The sequence below is a fragment of the Petaurus breviceps genome, unplaced genomic scaffold, assembly GCF_028583685.1.
Source record: "Petaurus breviceps papuanus isolate PSGF00001 unplaced genomic scaffold, PetGlider_PUasm1.0 181, whole genome shotgun sequence".
In the NCBI taxonomy this organism is placed as follows: domain Eukaryota; kingdom Metazoa; phylum Chordata; class Mammalia; order Diprotodontia; family Petauridae; genus Petaurus; species Petaurus breviceps.
Genome location: NW_027185784.1, coordinates 17,842,785 through 17,859,715, shown reverse-complemented (window position 1 = coordinate 17,859,715; position 16,931 = coordinate 17,842,785). Strand labels below are relative to the sequence as shown.

The window sequence follows — 16,931 nt, the reverse complement described above, 5'->3', positions numbered from 1 at the left end:
ACCTCTTTTCAGCACCTAGCCCATAATCTTTCAAGGAAAAAAAAAAAGGGTTTCTTGGTTTGCATGAACATGTGTTAAGTGTGCTTTTCTTGGCTACTTGGGGATGATGACTTCATAAGAGAGCTTTACTATACAAAGTCAAACCACTCAAAGATGTGACTTCATCCTGCACAACTGTGAGCACTACAGAGATGATGTTTCCAATGAAAGAGAATGGTCCTAGTGATTTTTCATGCCTATGGGCCCCTCCTTTCTCCTAGAACAGAGGGAACCCACAGCAAGCTTTCCTACCATATTAAGGACTTTAAAAGATTAGAAAAGAGATGATGATGAAACTTCAGTAAACAATCCTTTACCACGTGTGGAGAAATTGATGATTTTGATTCTTAAATTTTTCCAGAACAGCTCTGTCATTAGAAGAATGGATAGCCAGGAAGTGTTCTTGATGTGTTTGATGTCCTTCTTGGAATGTTGTGGTTTAAATTCTCCTCATAGCAGAGTGACAGTCACTTTTGCACCTACATAGCATTGTTGGTGGGGGCAACCACAGTGATGTAAGATGAGAAGAATGGCCCATGGGACAATTATGTACCAAGTGAGAAAGAAGGAAGTTGGTAAACAGTCAAAATCACACGCCTTTAAGACAATGGGAGAAAATGAATTTGCTTTTAATGATAGGCAAAAGTAACACTATCAAACATAACACTGAACACAACTGCCCCCACCCTCATATCTCACATGAAGGACTAAGGTACTTTATCGACTACTCTAGAGTAAACTGAGGAAGCTTCTGGAGTAGAGGGGGAGGGAAGGAAGGGGGAAAAATGATCATTCCACTTCAATTCTCAAAAATCTTTCATTTCTCAACCATGTGTCTTAAAAGAATGGTTATAATAAATTCTTATAAGTATAGCAATGTATTCAAAACACTGCTGAGGTTGGTGAGTTTACTGCATATCCAGATGCTTCCCTATCCTCCCTTCCCCCACCCCCACCCCAAGCAATCAAACTACCTATTTCTGTGGCAGCTCCCTCTGCCAAACTATCAGACATTAAATGGGGCAAGAGACACAACTAGAAGAGATTGAGGTACAAGGAAAAATTAATTCTTGATTTCTTGAAGTAGTTTAGCAATGGGACCCAGACAAAGAACTTCGTTCTTTCCTTCTAATTTGGCTGATTTCTGCACAGTTGTACAAATCTTTTTACATAACTAAGTTCACGTTGCCCAATAAGTAGAATTTTTTATGTTGATTTTCCCAAAATTGGCATGACCCTCTGATAAGGCAAAAGAGTAGAGGTTGAAAACTATTCCTTTGAAAATGGGACAAATTCCTTGTTCTACAAAAGTTTCTCTTCCCTCAAAAGGGTAAAGAAAAAAAGCTTTTAGGTTTTTGTTTTTAGTTTTGTTTTTTTGTTTAAGGGAGGGATTCATCTGGGCTCCCCTCCCATTATTCCTGGGGTTTGTGTTTCAGTTAGGAACCCACTTGGATAATTTAAAGACTCAAAAGTCACCCCCTATGCTCAAGTTAAATGAAGAGGTTTTTAAGTCCCAGAGAAAGCCATGGAAGATAAAACACAAGGGGAAAACTTCCCCTAGTATTCTAACCGAACTCCTTGGCCAGACCTAATTTTGAAAACTGTTAGGTATTAATTTTGCACACACATACAAACACAAAAAAAGTTGGAGTGTGAGCTCATTCACATATAGGAAATTCTCTCACACGTCCCCTAGAAGCAAAAGAATGGGTGCTGATCCTGTTGAGGACCCTTGGCAAACTCAATGTTTACATAAACCAGCAGCCTCTCAAAGAAGGCAGAGAATCTGTCTTTTCTACAGCTAAAAGCCAGGCCTCTGAAGAGATAGAAAGCACATATTCCTAGCTTGTCAGAATGTTGTCTCATGCTTCTGGAAAACTACTCTTAAAAAATATCACCACCACAAAGCTATCTTTGAGTAAATACATAGATTTCTATCAAGGCTGATGTGACTTATTAAAATCTTTTTCTTTCTTTTTTTATTTGAGGCAATTGGGATTAAGTGACTTGTCTAAGGTCACATAGCTAGTAAGTAGCTAAGCCTTATTTAAACTCAGGTCCTCCTGATCTCAGAATTGGTGCTCTGTCCACTACCCCTCCTAGCTACCCCCGTTACTTACTAAATCTTTACCAAATTTATGCATAGATTTCACCTCCATATAGTTTCGAGAGTACAAAGTGAGTTAAACTGGTAGACTTCCAAAACATCTACAGATGTAACCTAGCTCTAAGATAATGCTTATCCCCAAAAGTCCCATATAGAAGGTGCACATCTATAAAGAGGCTCATGCCTCTCCTCGTTGAGCAAATTGCCTATTCTGGAAACTACTACTGTGATATCCTTGGGATTTCAAAGGTCAACTTCACAGGGTCAATGTTGAACTCACTATTAAAAAATAACTTTCAAAAAGTACCCAGTAACTAAAATCACTGCCCTAGTAGATAAAATTCAGAAAACTGGCTAAGAGTAACATTATGTCTGAGGTCCTACAAGCACAGATAAGGAGGGGGGAAAAGAAACAGAAAAAGGAAAGGAACCTCCTCCTCTCCCCCCCTGCCCCTTACTGGGCTATGTACTGCAATAGTTCAGCTCTCTTAACTTCTGCTGGTGTTACATAACTCAGACCCAAATTATATTTTTCTCTTGACTGCAAACATATTCACCATATTGCTTTCAAAGTCTTTAAAATTTAGCTTGTTAAACAGAAAAATAAGTAGTGCCCAGACACTGACCTAAGCCCAGTTCTCTTCCAGGAAGGGTGTTAAGCCTAAAGGAGTACATCGCAAAGAGGCATAAACAACTGCTTTTAGTTAAATGTTACACTTGGGGTGTTAGGCTAGAGGGGGAAAGCCCATATGCTATGAGATTTTTCAACTTAAGCTATTCTGATGACAAACATTTTTATCCCAATCTTCTAGATCCCAAGAAGCCAGGGAAGGGAGGGAAAAATAATCAGAGCATGAAATATCCTAGTTATTTATGCTCTGAAGACTCCAGTGGCCAAAGGGAATTTTACCAAATACCAAACAAAGGAAACTTTTGGACTGAACACTAAAACTAGAGGGCACAGTTTTATGAGGGGAGAAAAAAAGACTTTTCCTTGTCAATGAGTCATTGGTCTTAAATAAATCAGAGCACCGATTCCTTTATGGAGAAGGGGAAAAGAATCTAATAATAAATAATTCTTAGGTACAATGTATTATCTAATACCCCATAGTGCAATCTCAGACAGAGCTTAGTGTATGGGAAAGTGAATTATGCCAAAATGAATGGAAAGAGGCACAAAGTTCCCATAAAATACTGTATCAGAACCTCTTAACCTCACTTAAAAATCACACACACCACTACCCTATGACAGGTCTTCGTTAATGCTCAAGGGCTCACCCATTAGTCAGTTTGCATTGGGATCATCAAATGGGATCTAGTAGGCAGACCAAATCCATACTATTAAGTCTAAAACCAGATGTGAACACATACACACATACACACCTGGGAGAACAGAGGTTAGGACCCCTCGTGTACATTGCACCCCCAAGTCTGCCTGCTCAATGCTAAATTTTGGTTTCATTCAACTTCATACACAAAAAGAATACAGATTAGTATCCATGACACACTATGTAACATTGCCATAACTTCTACATAGAGTCAGTAGACAGCCCTGAGCCAGAAGTTTATTTTCCTGCTTTCTTCACTTTTCCTTGATCCTCCACCTTCTTGATAGCTTCTTGGATGGCTTCTTGGTCACCCAGGAACTGGTGAGGGCCAATGGCATGGAGATTCTCATCAAGTTCCAGGAGTATGGGGACGCCAGTAGGGAGAGTGATATTGATTATGTCATCATCCGAGATGCCTACAGAACAGAGAGAAGGGAGCAAGGAAGAAGTGCTTTTAAAAAAATCAGCAGAGGAGTCTTTTAAAAAGAAAAATTAAAGTAATACAATAACCACATTTAATGAATACCTTTTCCTATGCCTGGCACACGTTCATAATATAGGGATAATAAATTTGTCCCTGCCCGCAAAGACTTTGACAGAGTTGAAGACTAAACACATGATAGAAAACAAAATCATGCATACTCTTTCAAGTTCTGAGTTTTATGAGGGTAAACATAATATTTTGTTAATCTGTTCCTGCTCAGAATGCTTTGGAAAGGGGGAAAAGAGACAAAGCTTTGAAAGTTATACATTGGCTTTCTTCTATATTTTTAAAGGACAAGCTAACTGTATGCAATAGAGATAAGGTTTCATGTACAATTCTCTTTTTCTATATGGAAATGCTCATTTATGTATGTATGTTTTATTATTAAGTTCAGAAAAAATACAATTAAAATTTTTTTTTAAGAAAGAGCTCAAAATTTGGAGTCAGAGGACCAGGGTTCTAATCCTATTTGTGTCTTTTGTGACCTTTGATAAGTTACTTCACCCTTCAGATTACATGATGACTCTTCTGTAAAATAAAAGGGCTGGATCCTCTTCCAGCTCTGAATCTAGGATCTTAAGGTGCTTGGTCTTTCTACATGTGTGTGTGGAGACTATGTTTTCTTCATAAAGTCTTCATCCTTCTTAGAAATCTGAAGGCCAGGGGCCTCTTTTCTTCCTTCCTTTTTCTTCTATATATAGAAAAAAAAAAAAACTTTCACAGCCAAACACTGCCCTAGTTCTCTGGGGGTATTACTAAAATTAGATCTCTTCCTCTAATGTCTCTACAAGCCAGGCTCATTTGGTAGGAATGTGGCTGGCATTTCCAACACCAATCAGGCCTGGAACACCCTGGACCAGACCCTGCCAAACATAAGCTTTCTTCCCTGGGTACACAGCAGCCACTTGGGGTGAGTTGCTTTTACATCTAACCACTAGGGTGCCCCTGCATACATTAGAACAAGATGGTAAGGTGGAGGATGGAGGAAAATTTACAAGGAGAAAGCAACATAAACACTCAGTTTACTTGCTTTAACACAGAAAACATTTAATAAAGGAATTAAAAAAATATACCTCAAGTCACAAACACCTATGCCCACCATGTACCCAGAACTGAAATAAAAATACAAAAGCCAAACTGTTCCTCCCTTCATGGAGTTTCTAGTCTAACAAGGGAGACATAATTAATATTTCTAACTAAATAGAAGACAGGTAACTTGGTAGAAGGAGAGGCCCCACAAGGATACTCCTCATACAGAAAGTGATGTAGTGGATGGTGTACGTGGTTTGGCGTTCAGAAGACCCGGGTTCCAATTCTGCCTCAGAAACTTACTAGATGCCTAATCCAGGGCAAATCATAATTTCTCAGCCTCAGCTTCCTCATCTGTTCAACAGGAATAATTGTAGTACATTGTCTGAGCATTATTTTCAGGATCAAATTAGATAATATGTGCATAGCACTTTGCAAACCTTAAAGTGCTATGTAAATATTAAGCCATTGTTATATTATCATGACCAGTTAATGGAAACAAGTGGCAGAATTTGAGTTGGGAGGGGCCAAGGCATCAATCTAGTCCCAAACAATACAAGAAATGGTAGATCACAGTACCCCAAATTCTCTCATTTATAATGAACATGGTCAGAGAAAATAGGTGCTAAACGACTCCCAAATTGAAAGAAGGGTGAGAACCAACCTATCTACAAAAGGAATCATTTATGAATGCCTCAAGATCTCCAAAGGCAAGCCAGAACATATGCGCCAGTGAGACCCAAAGGAGGCCAACCATTTTGTCATAAATACCCTCTCTAGATGGAGAAGCAGGAAATGGGCTACAACAGCTGATCAGCTTGGTATAAAGGAAAGTGGACTGACTTTGGTTTCAGAAGAGCTGGACCCAATTCCTGCCCATGGCTCTTATTATCTGTATGGCTTTGGGCAAATCACTTACCCTCAATTCAGTTTGCTCATCCATAAAATGAAGGGGTGGGATTATGTGACCTCTGTGCTCCCTTCAAGTCATAGGTCTATGATTCCCACAATCATCCCATTACCCTAAAATTCTAGGTTCAGAACAGGATATAGGAACCCTTCCAATGGTAGAAATCCTTTTATTTTGTTGTTCTGTCATTTCAGGCTCTTCGTGATCCCACTTGGGGTTTTCTTGGCAGAGATACTGGAGGGGTTTGCCATTTCCTTTTCCAGCTCATTTTACAGGAGGAAACTGAGGCAAGCAGGATTAAGTGACCTTCCCAGGGTCACATGATCCTACAAACCAAAGTGGAAAGGAGGAACAGAGTATGCATAAGAGCACTAAGCTAGGTGACTAGACACCCAGATTTCTGTGATATGACTATATTTTGTATGCTCTCAGACTGGCCATCCCAGATGTATCCTGACAGGACCAAAGCAGCTGCCACATGGATCCTCTTACTGACAGCTAGCTGTCTGACATTACCTTGAAAACCCAAGGACTCACCTAATCATTCAACCCCAAGTATTTACTGAATTCTTATTAAGTGAATTACACTGTGAGATACACAAAGAAGGTCCTACTACTAGCAAGCTGTGCATTAATAATAATAACTAATATTTATAGAGGGCTTACTATGTGCCAAGCATTGTGCTAAGTGCTCCACAATTGCTACCTCATTTGATATTCACAACAACCCTGGAAAGTGGATATCCCCATTTTACAGATGAGGAAACTGAGGCAAGCAAAGGTGAACTTTGTTTAGAACTCAGTTCTTCCTAACATCAAGCCTGGTGGCTCTATCCACTGTGGTATCACTTAGCTTGGGTTATAATTTTCTCATCTACAAAATAAATGCTATCCATCCATCCAACAAGTATTTGTTAACCAGAAGATGTGGTTCTTACCCGAAGAAACTCAGAACCTAGCATATAATTTTATTTTCCCCAATGAGGAAACAAAAAAAGTTTTAAAAAACACAAGGTTAAGTTCAGAGGTGGGAAGAGATGACAATGACTTAAGTAAGACCCAGGAGGTCCCAGTTCTAACTCATAACTCTTCTTCAGGTTGGCAACTCAGAAGTCTCTGGGAGCTATGGCATGAGCCTCCCCTCCGAGGATTAGCCCCTAAGCAGAACATCTGCCAATTTCTAGGTGCTCCATGGCTGTTCTAGGTTTACGTCGACGTCCTCTAACAAAAGGTACAATCAGAACAAAACCAAAAAGCCTGCACCAGACTGAAAGGAGGCCAAGTCTGGCCCAGAAAAGACCAGAGCTGCTAAGTATCTCACTAGCTCTTATGTATGCTTCATTAGCAGGTACTGTCTTGTTGAAGCTTGCCAGGACCTACCAACAAGCTCTGTATTTTTTGTGCAGATGCTGTTTTGTATTTAGCATATGCCCAAGGCTACAATGACTGATGTTGGCCTCTTCTGTTTGCAATCCTCACTCCCCCAAAAAGTAGCTTTAGCTGAAAATAAGAATTTCTAGTCCAACATGTTCCACTAGACCCATACCCACCCCTAAAGTTACTATGCTGAATATGTGAAACACACACACACACACAGAGGGGGTTGTCAGCTCCTAGGAGACAAACTTTCTTAAAGAGAAGAAAATTGAAGTCCAAAGGAATTTCTTCAATCACCTGAAACTGTTTTAAGTCATCTGATCTTTTCCTACTTAACACAAGGTTAAGTTTATTCATTTGCAAGAAAACTTTTGAGTTTAACCAAGCCTCTGGTCTCTCCCTATTCTATTATTTAATGCACACCACTGAAAAACTAAACCTTCCAAAGCTTCTCATCCCTTCACCCTTTTATTCAAAAATATTTTCGGTGGCTTCCCTTTACTAAGTAAATAAAGCTCAAGCAGGCACTCCTGGTTCTCTATGATTTGGCCCCACCCCACCTTTCCAGATTTCTCTTTCTCTTTATGTAAAGTTCCCCCCCTCCAATATCTAATTAAACTGAATAAACTGTTGATTCTTGAAAACACCCTGCACACTTGGCCACCTTTACTGCCTTTTTACTCATGCTGTTCTATCTGCCTCACCTTTTTCAGGCCCACTTATTCAATTCTAGAATTCCCTTCCTTCAAGACCCAGTTCAAATGCCATCTCCATGAAGCCTTTCCTGATGTCTCCTGGCCAGAAGTACTCCCTTCTTTTTTTCTGAACTTTGTCTCTCTGTGTATTTTTACCTTCTACCTTGTATCATAGTAGTTAGGGTACTTTTCTGATATTCAGACGATTATACTTAACAGGGACTAGACCTTATATCCCCCACGGTGGTGGCTGACACATAACAGGTGCCCAAAAACTATTCGTTAAATTAAAAATACTTTATTTCACTACAATAGATGTCTTCAAAAAGACATGCTTTGAGTGCTACTTGCAAGAAGAAGGACAGAGGCATGATGGGGCAGAGAAACAGAGCATGTACTAAACATGGAAAGCTGGTATGATAAAAAAGTCATTTAAACTGATGTCTGGATTTATAGAGAGGTTCTCTACTTAAACTGTTTTCAAATTACTTAGTATGGAAGCTCCATTCCTGTAACATGGTTGTAGATTGAAACTTAATGATGACATGTCTGTCAACAATGTGTCAGCTTATGCCTGACTGGTTAGGCAGTGGGCCTATTTGCAATGCCACCACCTGGTGGCAGAGTCCCTTAACTGTGGGTCCAGCTCTGATTGCAAGTCTTGCACACTATAAACATTATGCCAAGTTGTCTTTCTAGATGAATAGGACGTAAGAGGATCCATGAACACTTAGCCTTTTTCACAAGCTCCCAAATATCAGAGGTAAAGCAGAAAGCCAAATCACCCTTCACTCTATTAATTAAGTCTCAGGATCCAGTTAATTAGATCTCGTTTTAATCAGCAAAAGATTTCAATAGCATAATTTTCACTTTCAATCTAATGTGTTAATATACTATATATATTTAAATACCAGCTTGCATGCAGGATCTAACCAAAGCAGTTTTCCTTTTTTAAAAAATGTATACAGCAATGTAATAATATGTCCTTACTGAATTTCCAGTGATATCCATGACATATAAGCACAGAAAATAACTTAGTTTAGTTTAACAACCACACAAAAACATTTCCAATGAACACCAGACTTTCCATTCCATTTCTATTAAATGACTCAAACCACACAAACAGAGCAACAAACTAATTGCTTATAAATATTTAAGACACGCAAAATGGTTGATGAGTCAACTGGATGCTGGGTGCCTAAGATTCAAAAAAGGCAAATTCGGAAGAGTTACTGTTCAATAATTGCTCATGTTTATACATCTTAGGTTGATAATTTCAATACGGTCTCAGTTTATGGCCCTAAGAAGGTTAGTTGACAGATTTCAGAAAGTTGGAGTAACCCAAGTCAAGAACCTGATTTGACCAGTTTTCACCAACATTAGGCAAATGTACATTACAAAAATTCACTTTATGGGGCTTCCAAGTAATTTTATTGTATTAGAGGGCTGCAAAGTATAATGAAGAATGTTCTGGATTCCAATTCAGAAAAGAATAGGGGTAAAATTTCATCACAGTCACCTACCCTTGATCTCCCAGGCAAGTCCTTTTAACATCTTTGAATTTCAGTTTACTTCTTTATAAGATGGGTATAATTCCTGCAGTATCTACCTCACAGTGTTACTGTGATAATCAAAGAAACATGCAAACACAAAGCACTTTAGACTTTGGCCAGACAAAATGTCAGTCATTATATGCTGTCTTTCCTGCCTTTGAGAAGTCTGGAGAGGAAAGTGGAAGGGAAAGATTTCAGATTGATGGAAGGAAAAGCTTAAACTGAGCTGCTTGCAAATGGACAAAGCCAGAGAATAGCAAGTTCTCAGGTTTTTAAACAGAAGCTTAGATGGCCATTCATCAGGCACTGTTAGAGAAGAGTCTCATGTTTTCCATTGAGTTTGAAGTAGATAACCTCTGAGGTCTCTTCCAGTTCCACAATTCTACGAAAGAGTCAGTCAAACAAGCCAGGTCTGAATTACTCAGAATGAGGAAGGAAGTGTCATTAAAAAATTAAAACCACCACCACCAAATCCTTTAACCTTCCTCCTGCTGTTTCCTGGATCTACACTTATGAAAGGAGCTCAAGAATTAGGGAGTGTCAGGCTTTGCTTAAATGGTTAGGCTCTTTCAGGTTGGGAAGAGGAAGATGTATCTTAGAGTGGTTGATTCTTGATGTTAATGAGACAATACATGTGTGTATGCTCACACTTCCCTTCCCAGCCTACAATGTCATGAAATTAAGTTTGTAGGGGGTTGTTAGGGTATTTTTTTAAAACATATGCTTCCTCCAGCTCCTCTCCACCACCATGAACATATATGCCAAGAGAAGTATGACATTTAATAGGACAGAAAACAAAGAAGCAAATGTTTGCTGTACAAGTTGTTCTGTGTAAAGAATTCATGATTAACCAGAACAAAAGCAAAGCTATCAATCAACCCTCTGCTGGAACTCTGATCAGCTTTACTCCTCAGAATCCTCCTCTGCAATGCCAACCTCATTCAATGCAGGATTGTTTATCCACATCTTCCCAGAGATGGAGGTCTTCCATGGGAAGCCCTTTGAGACCAAAACAGATTCTAGCTTCTTCTTCAGTGAACTGTTCTAGTCATAATATTCTTGGTGACAAGACCATCTTAAATCTACACCAGATCTTTGAAATGTAAACTCCATTTCTTATTGTCTTCAGCAGAAATCTTCCTAAATTAATCTGGGTGGTTGGCTAAGCCTCTATCTAAGAGAAAGACAAAGCAAAAACATGACAGAAGAGAACTTTCTTCCCCACCTGGCAGTAGAACAAGAAGTCTCTGAACAATGGGAAAAGCTTTCAAAACAGAAATCCTGTTTTCATAATTATGGCCACTGCCCCAGGAAATATATACCTGGTAGAGGTTGAAGTGGTTGAAAATCCAGTCTGAAACTTTTTTTTAGAGACTAACTCAAGAGCAGAGGAGGCAAACTTTCCTACCATGAATGGATGTCTATGTGCCTTCTCTGGTTTCTTGCGTCATCAAGAGATGGTATAGTGGCAGCAGTTTAGGGACCCAAGAACCTGGGTTTGCATCCTGGCTTTGTTACTTATTTGTCCAAGGCACTTCGTTTCTGAGCCTCAGTTTCCTCTTCTGTAAAATGAAGGGGTTGGAGTAGATGATTTGAAAATCTCTTCCAGTTCTATTGTTTTATGGTTCTAGTGCAGAAATTCTGCCAACCTAGGAAATTTGCTAAACATCATTTGTGAAATATTGTATCACATACCACAAGAGTAACAGGTCTCTGACTAAGGAATTTTTAACCTAATAGGGGAGAAGCAAGTTTGGTTTCATGTTGACTAAGAACAAAGTAAAAGTAACATTTGAAATCTTCAGCAGAATTTTCCTCTAGAGGAAACTTCATAGAAGTGAATTTTTTGGATAGGAAATAGGCTACTTTTGTTTTTCCTAGACACACACACAGGCTTTTTAAAAAATTTCTTTCCTGTCAATATCTACTTTTAGTGTGAACTTTTGTTAGCTGTCTAGACTATATTCCTCTTTTGGAAGGCCTCTGAATCTAGTAGGCAAGTGTTTTATGCAGTAATAATTTTCAAGTCCCAAATTACTTAAAAACTACCAAATATGCATATATTTTGAAATACACACACATTTGGGTCACAATTTAATCTACTAAGAAGCTATGATTAAAGATTAGGGAAACAGCATTTTTCAATGATTTCTGGGAGAAGGAAGAGAACGAGAGAGCAAAAAGAGTTAAAATTAGCCAGCAAAGTAACAAAGCCTTTAGGCTTTGTCAAGACATGGTCATTTAAATCATTCCTGCTTTTCTGTTTTTGTCCTGACCATTGGTATTGGGGCGCTCACTCCCTTCTATGAATGCACATCTGCAGCTCTTCTGGAGCTTTTTGGGAAATTGTTTTACAAGACCCATAAAATTAAAACCAGTCAAATCAGGTTGGAAAAAGATGTGCTCACTTTTTCCCAACTTGGGTGCCATAGGGCTTAGAAGGAGTGAGACTAAGAAAAGATTTGTTGTTGAACAAGAGAAACCCAAGCACTATGTGTACCATCCTCTTACCCCTTAGGATGAGAGGAAGTAGAGGAATCATTATCCACCATGTTTAAATCAGAATTTCTATTTTCTAGCCACCCTTCCCTAAACAGAATCAAGGTTTATGCTATAAATACCACATTAATATAGCACGAATTAAAGATGAGAATCATTTACTCCAGAGGATTACAAAATCACAGCTCTATAGCTGGAAGGAAGTTCAGAAGCCATCTCGTCCAAACCCCCCATTTTACAGATATAGAAACTGACGCCCAGAAAGGTTTAAGGGTCTTTCCCAAGATCACACAGGTAACAAGTATCAGAGCCAGGATATGAACACACATGCTTTGATTCCATAACCTTTACCCCTTCCACCATACCACAATAACTGTGCCCTAAGGAAAAAAAGTTAAACATAAAAACAGTGAAGTAAACCCTTTAAAGTTATGTCCAAATGATCTGTTTTAAATTATATTGCACCTAACTTGGAGCACACTATGTTCTAAATATCCAGTTTTCACATCCTGAAGATAGGGGAATAGTCTGGCAGAAGTTAACCAACCAAGCTGACTTGAAAATGAGCAAAAAAACTTATTGTGAGCCTTGATGCATAGTAAAGATGGGGTGGGGTTGGGAGTGTTTAGGGAGAACCATCCTTTTTATATGGTATATTTTAACTGTAAAATAAAACTGCTGAGCTAAAGGTTCCCAGAGCTTCTATGTTAATTCCTATATAGAAATACTTAATCAAACTTCAATCACACCCTTAGGTAGGAAGTGTTTTTTCTTATAGGAGGTGATGCTTGACTGCTTATGAAAGTTGATTCCACTAAAATGTCAAAAGGCATCTTACTCAGGCCTCTTCCCCACCCTGACTCCCAGTCTCTGCAACCAGACCTGGCTGCCCTTTCAACTATTTCTAATTTCATCCCACTCACTTCTGGGCCTGCTTATTCTCCCATATGCCCTCCTCCAGGGGTTGCATCCATGTGCTCTGGTGTGACAGATTCACCCCTGCTTCCAGCTAAAGGAGGCTCCCTATTCTGAGGCTTGGTCACAGAGACTAAATAATCAACTCCCCCTGGCAGGATCCAGACAATAGCCAACGTCAGATCTGAAGGACATTTTTTCCCTCAGTGAGGGCTGGCAGAAAACAAATGCCAGAAATGACCATGCCAGCCACAGAAAAGGAAATGAACACTTCCTGCCTGAGCAACCACCAAACTCGATTCTATTCAATGATTCAGGTGCATTTTAAGAGCTTCCATGAAAATACGTTGTAAAAACTGGGCCTGAAAAGACATTTGAGGAATAGATCACAGCCTGGCACGCAGGCAAAATAACAGCTAATGTTTATGCAGTTAGTACTAGAGTTTGCAAAGCACTTTACATTTAACTCTCACACTCATTAACTCATTGAATTCTCACAACAATCCTGGGGGATCAGGGGAGGTGGGAGTATTATTAGCAACATTTCATAGATGAAGAAGGCAAGGCATCACTGTTGTTTAGTCTTTTTTCAGTCATGTCCAGTTTCTCCTGACCTCATTTGGGGTTTTCTTGGCAAAGATACTGGAGTGGTCTGCTATTTCCTTCTCCAGCTTATTTTACAGATGAGGAAACTGAGGCAAAGAAAGTTAAGTGATTTGCCCAGGGTCACATGACTAGTAAATGTCTGAGGCCAGATTTGAACTTTGATCTTCCTGACTCCAGACCCAGCTCTCTATCCACTGCACCACCTACATGTCCAGACAGGCAGACATAGGTTTAAAAAAAAAACTTACCTGGGATCACAAAACTAGTTTAAGTGTCTGAGGAAGGATTTGAACTCAGGTCTTCCTGACTCTGATCTACTTTATCCACTATTTCACTTATGGGATTTCAGTTATCCAGATATCTATTACACCTCTTTCCCTGTCAAAAGCTGACTAGATAAACATTACTTAGCTTGCTTTTAGTGATCATTTCATTTTAGCAGAGGAACCAATGAAGGGGACACTGATTCTGGATCTCTCACCAACAAGCAAGATGGATGTGCTAGAGTGAAAAATGGTACAAGCCTCAAGGGGCAATGACTACCATCCCTGAATTTGTCACAGAGGAGTAGAGGAAATACAAGCATAGTCTGACAAGCATCCTAGATTTGGCTAGAGATTTCAGTAAGGCAGAGAAAAGAAAACAGGTAGGATCCCATGGCCTAAAATTCTATAGGGGCGAATCAGCACAGGAAGGTAGGAAATCTCTCAAAAAAGAAATTCTGAAGAAATAGAGGATATGATTCCAATAGGGAGGAGCAGGAGGAGTTATCAAAAGATGTGAGTATACAGCAAGCCAAGCAACTGAGATTTTTAAAAGATATGTACTGGGGTAGCTAAATGGTGCAGTGGATAAAACACCAGGCCTGAGGACAGGAAGACTCATCTTCATGAGCTCAAATCTGGCGTCAGGTATTTACTGGCTGTGTGACCCTGGGCAAGTCATTTAACCAACTTCATCTGAAAAATGAGCTGGAGAAGGAAGTGGCAAATCACACCAGTATCTTTGCTAAGAAAAGCCTAAATAGGGGCATGAAGAGACAGATATAACTGAAATGACTCTTTCTGAAACAACAGAAGCAGGCAGAAAATGGAAGAGAGGAGTGGGTAGGTGCCACAGTGAATAGAACACTGGCCCTGAAGTGAGGAGGACCTGGATTCAAGTCTGGCCTCAGATACTTACACAAAAAAAAAACTAGCCATGCGACCTTGGGCAAGTCACTTAACCCAAATTGCCCTCCAAAAAGCAAAAAAAAAGATAAATAGAAAGCTTATTGCAGTCTTATAAAAAATATTGTCAGAAATGATCAAGGTTCAAAGGAGATAAGTCTGGCAATGAAAACTAGGGATAACAAAAAGAGCTGGTGCATACATGTGTTCGTGTGTGCGTGTGTGTTCGTGTGTGCATGTGTGTGTGTGTGCGTGCATGTGTGTGCGTGTGCGTGTGTGTGTGTGTGTTTAAGTCATGTTGGGGGAAGGAAGAGAAATCAAAGACAAGACAGGACTGTTGGCTTGGGGTAGATATGATGAATCCTGGCAGAGAAGGCAGATCTGGTCAACCCATAGTTAGTATCCATTCTACAATGCCAAAGGCGAGTGATATTTAAAGAGAACAGAACACAACGGCTAGATGGAGTTAAAATTATCTTTTTATGCTTACTTAACAAAATAAGTTACCAAAACCAGATGGACTAAAGAACTGGTGATGAAAAGAAAGATAATTGTTGAGCCACTGTCAAAAATACAAGATAGAGAAGATGTAGGGTAACAGGCAGCTTATCTGAAAAATATCTACAAACCTCACAGGAGTCAACAATGCAATATGCTGGTCAAGAAGAAGCCAACCCAATGTTGAGCATCATTATAGGAGGATTGCTCTCCAAGATCCCCCCCCAAATCTTACAATTGAAGAGTATGTTAGTCATGGCCCTATTGTACTCTGTGCTAATGAGACCATACATAGAATATTCCTTTCAGCTTTGGGGAATTACATTTTAAGAAAGACATTGTTAAGTTTGAGGCTTTACAGAGAACACTTAGGATGGTGAAATGCCTTGAGATGAAGCTATGAGATAATTAATTGAGAGAACTAAATATTTACATCAAATAGAAATTTCAGGGGGTGAAGATAATAGTTTTATTCACGTATTTGAAGCGTTGCCATGAGGAAGAATTTCAGAAGCATCTGAAAGTCAACCAGGGCACATGATTTACACATAAAGGATACTATAAGCAAATTAAAAGAGCATGGAATAGTTTGATATAAAATTAAAAAGTTTTTACACAACAAAACCAATGCACCCAAAATTATAAGACTAGCAGAAAACTGGGGAGGAAAATTTTGCAGCAAGTATTTCTGATAAAGGCCTCATTTCTCAAATATATAGAGAACTGAGTCAAATTTATAAAAATATAAATCATTCCCTTATTGATAAATGGTTGAAGGATATGAAAGACAGCTTTCAGACAAAGCTATCTAAAGTCATATGAAAAATGATCTAAATCACTATTGATTACAGAAATGCAAATTAAAACAATACCTCACACTTATTAGATTGGCTAATATGACAAAAAAGGAAAATGTTGGCTTGTTGGAGGGAATGTGGGAAAACTGGGATACTAATGCACTATTGGTGGAATTGTGAATTGATTCAACTATTGTGGGGAACAATTTGTGACTGCCCAAAGGGCTATAAAAATCTGCATATCTTTTGATCCAGCCATACTACTTCTAGGTCTATAAGCTAAAGGCATCCAAAAAAGGGGGGAGGGAGGGGAAGAACATTTGTACAAAAATTTGTACAAAAATATTTATAGCAGCTCTTCTTGTGATGGCTAAGAATTGGCAATCAGCGGGGAGGCTAGGTGGTGCAGTTGAGTAGAGCACTGGCCCTGGAGTCAGGAGGACCTGAGCTCAAATCCCTCCTCAGACACTTAACACACACACACACACACACACACAACCTAGCCATGTGACCTTGGGCAAGTTACTTAATCCCAATTGCCCTCCAAAAAGAAAAAAAAAAGAATTGGAAATCAAAGGAATGCCCATTGATTGAGGAATGTCTAAACAAACTGTGTTATATAATTGTAATAGAATATTATTATGCTATAAGAAATGATAAAGAGGATGATTTTAGAAAAACCTGGAAAGACTTACATGAACTGATGCAAAGTGAACATTATACATAGTAACAGCAATATTGTTTGATGAAAGATTGTGAATGACTTAGCTATTCTCAGCAATACAATGATTCAAGACAATCCCAAAGGACTAATGATGAAGCATACTATCCATCTCCAGAGAACTGATTACCGTGTTTCCCCGATAATAAGACCTATCCCGAAAATAAGCCCTCCCCTAACTGTGTAAGATTCCTCTAAAATAAG

General features: G+C 39.1%; 1 protein-coding gene across 4 annotated transcripts in view; it reads right to left on the bottom strand.

The window, feature by feature from the left end:
* Window positions 1–652: 652 nt before the first annotated feature.
* Window positions 653–16,931, bottom strand: part of BPGM (bisphosphoglycerate mutase) — a 119,587-nt gene continuing 103,308 nt past the window's right edge. For all 4 annotated transcript variants that reach the window (XM_069087273.1, XM_069087274.1, XM_069087272.1 and 1 more), the window contains one exon: window positions 653–3,890. In XM_069087273.1, coding sequence (XP_068943374.1) covers window positions 3,712–3,890 — 179 coding nt within the window. In that variant the 3' untranslated portion in view covers window positions 653–3,711. The remainder of the gene's footprint in view (window positions 3,891–16,931) is intronic.